This window comes from Triticum dicoccoides, chromosome 7B (genome assembly GCF_002162155.2).
Source record: "Triticum dicoccoides isolate Atlit2015 ecotype Zavitan chromosome 7B, WEW_v2.0, whole genome shotgun sequence".
Taxonomy (NCBI): Eukaryota; Viridiplantae; Streptophyta; class Magnoliopsida; order Poales; family Poaceae; genus Triticum; species Triticum dicoccoides.
This window is the reverse complement of record NC_041393.1, coordinates 29882644-29892249: the sequence shown is the minus strand read 5'-3', so window position 1 is coordinate 29892249 and position 9606 is coordinate 29882644. Positions and strand designations below refer to the sequence as shown.

At 47.4% G+C, this 9606-nt stretch overlaps 1 protein-coding gene and 1 pseudogene across 1 annotated transcript; both read right to left on the bottom strand.

The window, feature by feature from the left end:
- Positions 1-3104: 3104 nt before the first annotated feature.
- LOC119342440 lies at positions 3105-3243 on the bottom strand (annotated as a pseudogene).
- A 4773-nt stretch (positions 3244-8016) lies between these two features.
- LOC119338538 lies at positions 8017-9304 on the bottom strand. Its single transcript, XM_037610860.1, has 2 exons — positions 8470-9304; positions 8017-8348 (listed from the first exon to the last, which is right to left on the bottom strand). Exons 1-2 carry the CDS (start codon positions 9302-9304, stop codon positions 8338-8340), a joined length of 846 nt encoding a protein of 281 aa, XP_037466757.1. The 3' UTR covers positions 8017-8337.
- Positions 9305-9606: the final 302 nt, after the last annotated feature.

Genomic DNA, 9606 nt, shown 5'->3' with positions numbered 1-9606 from the left:
AGAAAATACTCTTTTCTTACAACTTCAAGTGTGTGTTAGTGTCTTGTGCATATTCGGCTTCCCTTACTCGAGGTTATAGTAATGTAACTGATGAGTTATGCATGCATGTGTGCGCAGCTTCCACTTTATTCTGCTAGAGATTAAGCTTGACCGGGGAGTAGTAACTGTCTTAGACTCGAGACGAAAAGATCCCCAGGACTATGTGGACATGACTAAAATGCTCCAGAAGTAAGTTCATCAATCATTATCGCACCAGATCGGCAACTTTGTTCATTTCCTGATATCAAGTAATTATTGTTTGTTTGGCAGGGTTTGGAAAGAGTTCGCCGGAATTGTTCCGGGACTGCCGAGGGAGCTGTGATTTACACACCCGAAAGTAAGTACTACTAGCTAGTTCCGTGCATCTTCCATTGATTCTAACTAGTTCCATCAATACCATTTAGCTTGCTTGATTATCAGTTTGATTGAACTCTATTTCTGGTGAAGTGCTTGTGGCAGGAAGCCGGAATGATTTTTGTGGATACTACATTTGCGAGTTCATCTACAACGCGACGGGCTCTCAGCGGGGCTACTTTGAAAAACAATATGAAGTACATAAACAAAAATATTCACAATTTTATTTTATTGCCATCATTTGTGTTGAGTTTCATTCATATCGAGCAATTCAAGAGGAATTGGCGGGATTCTTTCTTGACCACGTCATACCTAAAGCCGGAGAATACCATGTGGAAGTTGAAACCAATTTTAGATGTTAGGGATTGAAGACATGTTATATTGTATATATGTAGCGTCGGATAGATATACGAAAACTTGTAGTTCGACCAATCTCTCGGAGTAAGAGAGGTCTCACTTCTCTCTGTATATATATATATGTTCATGACGATCTTCTGTAATTAATGTTTCCTTCATTTGCTTACTAGTTAGCGTGCCGAGTTCTCTCTATATGTATAGTAGCTAGCGTCGACCAAGCACGGAGAAACAGAGGACACTTCTCTCTACTAGCTAGCTAACACAATATGAAACCCCTAAATTAACCCTCCAAAACCCTAGGTCCTGCCAGCTGCCTGGGCGCCCCGCAGCGGCCACGTGGAGCCCCTTCTGTCCCGGTTTGTAAGAGAACCGGGACTAAAGATTTTGGGCTTTACTCCCGACCCTTTTGTCCCGGTTCCAGAATCGGGACTGAAGGCCCTCTGGAACCGGGACTAGTTCTCTGTTTTCCACAGTGTGTGATAAAATTCACCTTGCTAACTATGCTATGGAGTGTCCGAACCTGCATTTTGCCTCTTAGGATAGCAAAATTCACCAATAGATCATCATTCAAACAAACTGAACTTGAGAGAGTTCCATCCATGTGCAAAACCGCCGTCAGGAGTTTAGTTAATCGCTCATAAAGTAGGTACGTAATTTCTTTTACAGTGTGCATAGTACTGGAAAATAGGAAAACATTAACCAAAAATTTTGGGAGCGTGTCTTTAATCTGAAGTTGTATATTGACTGTAGGACAATAATAACCCACTTTTTGACAGCTCTGGAATACTGAGACCGTACTCTTTTGAGCTTCTGCCTTGCTTACCTGCACACTTCTAATATTGTTGCCTTTGTTGTGGACTTGTGGCACTCCTAATATTACTATCCTGCCCCGCAGAAACCTATAGCTGCAGGTCTATTTTATGAGTTTCAGATTTCAATTCCATGCAAGTCTCAGTACCCTACTTTCACTAGCCGAAAGAAACAGTAGGATTCCGATTGTATGTAGTCTGACATTCTTTGTGCTTCGACGGACTCTATTTGTAGAATGCACCTGGTGTTATCCCACTTAAGCAGAGAGCTTACGCAAATGCAGTTTCTGTGTCTGCTGCAGCAGATGGAAAGAAAGGTTGCTGTTAAACCACGTAATATTCAGGTTCAAAGGGCGCACCACTTAGCCGGTTCAGTTGAGATAAGTCTAGGTCTCGTTGGTTAGAGTATATGGTTGTAATCTCCTCATGTATATCTTATCTCTACTTTCCTTGTATCTCAAGATGTAATCTCAACAACCTTGTATGCTTATCAGGGATATGCCCCTGCCTATATTAACACGAAACCGTCGCCTCAAGAGAGGTACGACGTTCTCCGCTGTTTTACATGGTATCAGAGCTGAAGAGGTTTGGTGGAGATACTTGTAGACACAGGATAAGGTAATTGATGACTTTTAGCACACTGACATGAATCACAAATTGTTTCACGATCTCGCTCACCAACAAACGGGAGCTTATTCTTTTTAAGCAAATGTTCAACTAAAGAAAAGGATGCATGCCCTAATCTATCATGCCACCGTGTTGAAGAGACTTTGGTGACACCATAGGCTTGTTTATTCAATCTCCTAAACTCCGGAATCAACGGGTATAGCCCTCGAATGCATCTACCTCGATACAGAGTTTTCTTCGTGACCTGATCCTTGATCAAAAAGAAAAACGGATGAAACTCAAGGAATACATGGTTGTCAATGGCAATGCGATGAACTGAAAGGAGATTTTTGGAGGCACTAGGGACATGCAAAAATTTTCTTAGACGAATATTTCTATGGGGGGTTTTAAGCACTGAATGACCAACGTGGCTAATGCTCATACCTTCTCCGTTGGCAGTGTGAACTTGATCTTGCCCACGGTACTTCTCACGAACTGTCACCTTTTCCAGCTCGCTCGTGATGTGGTCAGTTGCACCACTGTCCACATACCAGTTCGTGTCGATGCTGTAGGAGCCATCAGCAGCGCCTGCAACCTTCTCATCTTGTGAGGATTCGCCGTCATCTTCATAGCGATACCAGCAGTCGCGGGCGGTGTGGCCTAGCTTGCCGCAGATTTGGCATTGTGGCGCATCAGGGTTGGCGCGAGGCCTACCACCACGACGGCCCCTATTGTTGTTGTTGGAGGGCCACCCGCCGCCGCCGCCGCCGCGAGAGGAGTTGCTGCCGCTGCTGTTTCCACCAGATGGCGGCTTGCCCTTGCCGCGCGGAGGTCCACGGTAGCGTGAACCGCCACCGCCGCGACCGCCGCCGCGAGAGACCGTGTTAGCAGATGACTTGAAGCCCCCGCCTGAGTTGTTGTTGTAGAGAGCGAGGCGCTGATCAAAGTTGCTCATCTGAGCGTAGAGGTTGTCGATGCTGATGGTGTCGGTGCGCACGTCGTTGGCAGAGACGAGGGGTTGGTACTCCATGTCGAGGCCGGCGGTGATGTAGGAGACAAGCTCATCGTCATCGATGGGCTTTCCGGCGGCTGCAAGCTCATCGGCAAGTGCTCTCATCTGGGCGAAGTAGGCCGCAACAAATTGCGACCCCTTCTGCACCGTGGAGAGAGCAACCCGGATGTTGTTGACGCGGGCTCGGGACTGCGATGAGAACATGTGGGCGAGAGCCACCCAGAGCTCATGCGGCCTGACAATGGGGATGTTTTGGACACTGATGATCAATTGTTGACTAATCCTCTTACTAATGATGGTCTTGAGTCTTGTGATGCAACAGAAAAAAATTGTGCAGAAAATGGTGACGAAATCAGCCCAAATCATCATTTTATGCTTCCTGGACAAAACAGCAGCAGCATCGAAGAAGATCTCCCTCGGGATCCAGGCGCATCCCCCTCGGGATCGCTCCTGCGCCAGTCTGTCGTCCTGTCCCCCGCGGGATCCGCGTCCTCCGCGCCAGGCCGATCCGCCTCGAGCCCCGCGTCGCCACACGCCACCAGTGGCTCGGTGGACCGCCCGGTGGCCTCTCCGCGCCAACCAACCAGCGCCACGCGGCGCCAACTCCAGCCGCCTGCGCCTGGTCCCGCGCCTGGCCCCGCACCTGGTCGGTTTGGCCCCGACACGCGCTGCTACGCGCGGCGGCCATCCCGGCTGGATACGGGCGCTGACTCCGGTGTGGATCATGCTGCAGTCCCCGTCCCACCGGCGCAATCATTGCACCATCATGTGCCCCCTGCTGGATCGGGATCCTCTGCGGCGACTTCTCCTTCAGCTCCACGTGCGCCGGCCACAGAAGATCCAATCTGCATGTCCTCGCCCAGCGAGCCTGCAGCCGCTCCTGGCGCTGGATCTTCTGCGGCTCCTTCTTCACCACCTCGCACTAGGCTTCAGAGGGGAGTAACTCAACCCAAAAATTACAGATCTTTAGCAAAGTTTGGACTTGCTTGTGTTTCACATGAACCAGATATCTCATACTCTGTTGCAGAAGCTCTAGGCGATCCAAAGTGGCAGAAGGCTATGGAGGATGAATACATGGCGCTCCACAAAAATAAAACTTGGCACTTAGTTCCAGCGTGTCAAGGCAAAGGTAAAAATGTTATAGATTGCAAATGGGTCTTCAGAATTAAAAAGAAGTCTGATGGCACCATAGATCGTTATAAGGCTAGACTAGTTGCAAAAGGCTTTAAACAAAGATACGGTCTAGACTATGAGGATACCTTTAGTCCTGTAGTAAAGGCTGCTACTATTCGTGTCGTCTTGTCTATTGCCGTATCCAGAGGATGGAGCCTACACCAGCTAGATGTTCAAAATGCGTTTCTTCATGGTGTTCTGGAAGAGGAAGTGTTCATAAAACAACCTCCTGGATTTGAAAACAGACAAAAACCCCTCCACATATGCAAGCTTGACAAGGCTCTATATGGATTAAAACAAGCTCCTAGAGCATGGTATTCTCGGTTGAGTTCAAAGCTTCAAGGACTTGGGTTTGCTCCGTCCAAGTCTGACACCTCATTGTTTATTTTCAACAAGTCAAATACATCTATATTTGTACTTATATATGTTGATGATATTATTGTCACAAGCTCATCTGATGAAGCTATTTCAGCACTGCTCAAGGATTTGAACTCTGAGTTTGCTCTTAAGGATCTAGGAGACTTGCACTACTTCCTTGGCATTGAAGTGAAAAGAAGTGGAGATGAGCTTCACTTGTCTCAAGAGAAGTATGCCATTGATCTTGTAGCAAGAGCAGGATTGCAAGGTTGCAAGGCAGCTCCAACACCTCTATCCAGCTCTGAGAAACTATCCTTAATAAAAGGGAAACTCTTGAATCAAGAGGATAGCACCAGGTACAGAAGTATGGTTGGTGCACTGCAATATTTAACTCTGACTAGGCCTGATATTTCTTTTGCTGTGAACAAAGTATGTCGGTTCCTTCATGCACCCACTACAGTACATTTGACAGCTGCAAAACGCATACTTAGATATATCAAGGACACTTCCAGTGTTGGACTCACCTTCACCAAGTCACCATCAACACTTGTAAGTGCCTTTTCTGACTCTGATTGGGCAGGTTGTCTTGATGACAGACGCTCAACAGGTGGTTTTGCAGTGTTCTTTGGTCCAAATTTAATCTCATGGTGTGCTAAGAAACAAGCTAGTGTGTCTAGATCCAGCACAGAAGCAGAATACAAAGCACTAGCAAATGCTACTGCTGAAATTATTTGGGTTCAGTCATTACTGAAAGAGCTTGGAATACATAGTAAACAGGCTCCATGCTTATGGTGTGACAATCTGGGTGCCACCTATCTTTCTGCTAACCCAATATTTCATGCAAGAACAAAACATTATCGAAATAGATTTTCACTTTGTCAAAGAAAGAATTGCAGCAAAAAAGCTGGATATTCGGTTCATTCGGTCTCAAGATCAAGTTGCAGATGGCTTCACTAAAGCTTTACCTACCAGAGGTTTTGAAGAATTTAAGCGTAATCTCAACTTGTCCAAGTTGTGATTATGGGAGGGTGTTAAACCACGTAATATGCAGGTTCAAGGGGCGCACCACTTAGCCGGTTCAGTTGAGATAAGTCTAGGTCTGGTTGGTTAGAGTATATGGTTGTAATCTCCTCATGTATATCTTATCTCTACTTTCCTTGTATCTCAAGATGTAATCTCAACAACCTTGTATGCTTATCAGGGATATGCCCCTGCCTATATTAACACGAAACCGTCGCCTCGAGAGAGGTACGACGTTCTCCGCTGTTTTACAGTTGCACATCTTACCTATGTAATTTCGTCGCTCCGTATGTAGACATATTTTAGAGTGTAGATTCACACATTTTGCCCCGTATGTAGTCTCTTTTGGAATCCCTAGAAAGACTTATATTTAGGAGTGGAGGGAGTACATTTTTAGGTGCGGAAAAAGCTACCTTGCATCTTGTATTCTTGTGGCAGCGCTAATTGTAACCTGTGTCTGACCCCACATGTTTTTAGAAACCTAGCTTGCAGTATATCTTTTCTTGGAGTTAAAGGCTAACGAGCTCTTGCCACATGTCATCTCTTATAAAATCAATGCTTTAGTTGCAAGCTGTCATTTTTCTCTCGTGTTATTTGAGTTTGTTTTCCCGTTTGATTTCCTTCCAAGCTTCTGTTGTTACCTTGTGAAGATGATGTGTAATCATAGATTATTGGTTTTGTAACAGTCTTGTCGGGCTTTTTGGATACATATTTATTTGTTCTATCAGTTGCAACTTGTCTGTTTTCTCCGCTAAACCAACGCTACAGCCACCTGCAATGTTTTGATGCGCTGAGGCAATATTAGATTGTCGTCGATTTGATACCTCCTTGCTTCGCGTGACCGTGATGGAAATATTTGCATCCGTGCCTTTCTTTTACTACTCCCTCCGTCCCAAAATTCTTGTCTTAAATATGTCTAGATACGGATGTGCCTAATACTAAAACGTGACTTGATACATCCGTATTTGGACAAATCTAAGACAAGAATTTTGGGACGGAGGGAGTACATTGTTAGAGGACATATAGTTTTGTTCTATGATTGTGAACTTCTCTATGCATATGAATGATTGAATTTTGTTTTGAAGATCTCATACTTGGGGAGCATGTGTTAGGACTAAGGTAGAAACATATAAGAATAAGCCCGCAGTTCACTTTGTGCTTCTCTAAAAAGATTCTAATTGATCTATCCTCGCCTGCTTAGTTTTGTGACATGAGAAGGTTTCAGATATATTTGGCGACTTCGGCCTGCTGCTGTCTTGTGTTCATGTTTTTTCCGCTATAACTCAGCAATACCAACTACTGAAAACAGATATTATTATCCATGTGTGTTCCTGTTGTTTGTTTCTCTTGTCATTTGTACCTGTCCATGCTCCATATCATCTTTAGAGCTGCTGGGAAAATAGTTACAGCACAACTGCAGTTCTTATTCCTAAACTCATAATGCTCCATATACAGAGAATGAATTGACAATATACTGGATGGAAAATTCCATCTCCTGATCGTATGGTTGTGGCTTCCTCTCGCTGCATGCAATCACCCGTTTCATAATGTAAGACGTTTTTTGAGACTACACTAGTGTCAAAAAACATCTTTTTTTTATTGGGGCAACCTCTTTAAAACATGCAGGCCTAGCGCAATGGTGAAGTCCTCCCCACTTGTGCCAAGAGGTCCTGGGTTCGAACCAGCCTCTCTGCATTGCACTTTGCAGGGGTAAGACTAGGTTCCTATAATCCCTTCCCAGACCCCACCTTGTGTGGGAGCTTCTATGCACTGGGTCTGTCCTCTTTAAAACATGCACACAAAGATAATATTGGTGCTCTCTTTTTATGCAGGAACACCAGGGTGCCACACCAACTTCACTGACAGACCCGCTAGCTTCTCTGACTACTGGAAGGTGCTTGAGCATTTTGTCTTCTCCCCTCGTCTGATTACACTTGTTCACCCCAGCCTTTCTAAATGATGAGTGGCACCTGAGTTTCTTTAGGCCGTCCAGGTATGTTCTTGCCTGTAGAGCAACTCGGTGAGGTGCTGAATTCTAAAGAAGTGCACACGAGCGTTGGTTGGTTCTGAGTATGCAGATCATCACATTTGTACTTACTAATATAAGAGATTTTATACATTGCTGGAAATTTTGTTGGTCCTTGACCTCCTGAATCCTGTCTGCACCAAGGTGTATAACCAGTCTTTGTTCTTTCCTCTGGACTTGTGGTTGTGTGAAGTCCTCCTCATATGTCGATGAAGCACCCATTGATCATTGTATTAAAGCAACTTTTTCATTCCAAGCCAAGGTTGTAAGCAAGTTTGCATAACGAGACTGAGATTAGGTACCCAATCAAACAACCTTGATGTTCCTAGACAAGATTAAAACGCACAAGACCTAGTTTGTACAAATTGCTCATCTGACCAAAACTCCGAACAAGGCATAGATGCCAGAAAACAGAGTAATTCTAAAGAAGAAGGATCCGTGAGAGTCGAGGGCCACCGGCCGCAGGGAAAAAGGCCAGCCATCATGTATGATCGGAGAGAGAAGAAAAAATCGACCCGATCAGGACGCTCGATCTTTGTTTGTCAGTTCACCGTGTCCTCTCAGCATGTCAATCGGCGCCAGCATCAAATGAGACCTGCAAAAAAGCATACACACTCCATTTTAGAAACTTGACACAAGCAGCAGTCATCATGCAGCATTAGAAAATCAACAACATATGTCAAAAAGATGGAAATTAGGCAGTCAGTCAGTCTTACCCCAGCCCATGAGGGTGTTCCTGATCTCCGTCAGGCCAACAAAGAAGGAAACGACGGTGTTACCGCCGTGCAGCACCCCCACGACCTCTCCCCAGCCGTCCAACAGCGGCGCCCCAGAGCTGCCCTGCTCCGACCTGATTCCAACCTCAGACAGTCTTGTCGTGAACCCAAACGGGTTGCGGCCGCCCAGGTACTGGATCATCCTGTCCGGGTGCGAAATCTCGCCGCGCGCCGTGGCGGCGCTCCTCCCCACCTCAGGCCAGGACAGCATCATGACGCTGTCAGTACATGGCGGGAAGCGCTGCGCGACGGACAATGGCCAGTGCACTTGCTCGCAGTAGCCAGCCATGTGCGCTTGCGTAAGCTGGATCACGAGCAGGTCGTTCTGACAGCTGATGTTGACAATGTGCCCTCGCGTGAAACGCCTCAGCTGCTCGTCGCCGTCCAGGAAGGCCTGCTCCAGATGCTCGCAGAGGATCCATGGCTGGTACATCCATTCCGCCTGAGCCGCCGTGATGGGGAAGCCGGCGTTGAAGACCGGGTGCAAGGCGTGCGCGACGGTGAGGACGTGGATGCGATGCGGGGGGGCTGTTGGGACCGAGAGGAAGAACCCCGTGCAGCGCATGGCGGCTCCGCTCTGCTCATCCCTTGCGGCGAGCCGCTCTGCAGCCCCGGGACCTTGAGCTATGGGGTCAACGTTGTTCCACTCCTGCAGAACCCGTGCTTGGTTGGGGCGAAACTCCACGTATACCACGGACGACTTGCAGTGGTGGTGCATCCACCTGGCGAGCGGATTGCCGAAGTCATTCGGAGCCTCCATCAATGGGGGATCCATCGCGATCTGGCCTGGCGATCTGGGCTTGCCGCGGGAGGTGCGAGGCTTCTTGGATCCGCCGCCGGCGGCGGTGCTCCGACGTACCGGATCTAGGTTCTGCCTCCTCCCCGTGAGATTCCTGTGGGCGCACGCCAAGGCTGCTGGCCTCAGGCGGCGGCGGCGGTGCTCCGACGAACCAGATCTAGGGTTTTGCCTCCTCCTCTTGAGATTTGTGCGGGCGCGCGCGAAGGCTGCGGGGCTCCGGCGTGGGCTTGCCTCTTCCTTCCGGTGAGATTTGTGCGAGCGCACCGCACGAGCGAGGC

Coding starts and splice junctions, on each gene's coding strand:
- LOC119338538 (XM_037610860.1), bottom strand. CDS start 9,304: ATGGATCCCCCATTGATGGAGGCTCCGAATGACTTCGGCAATCCGCTC.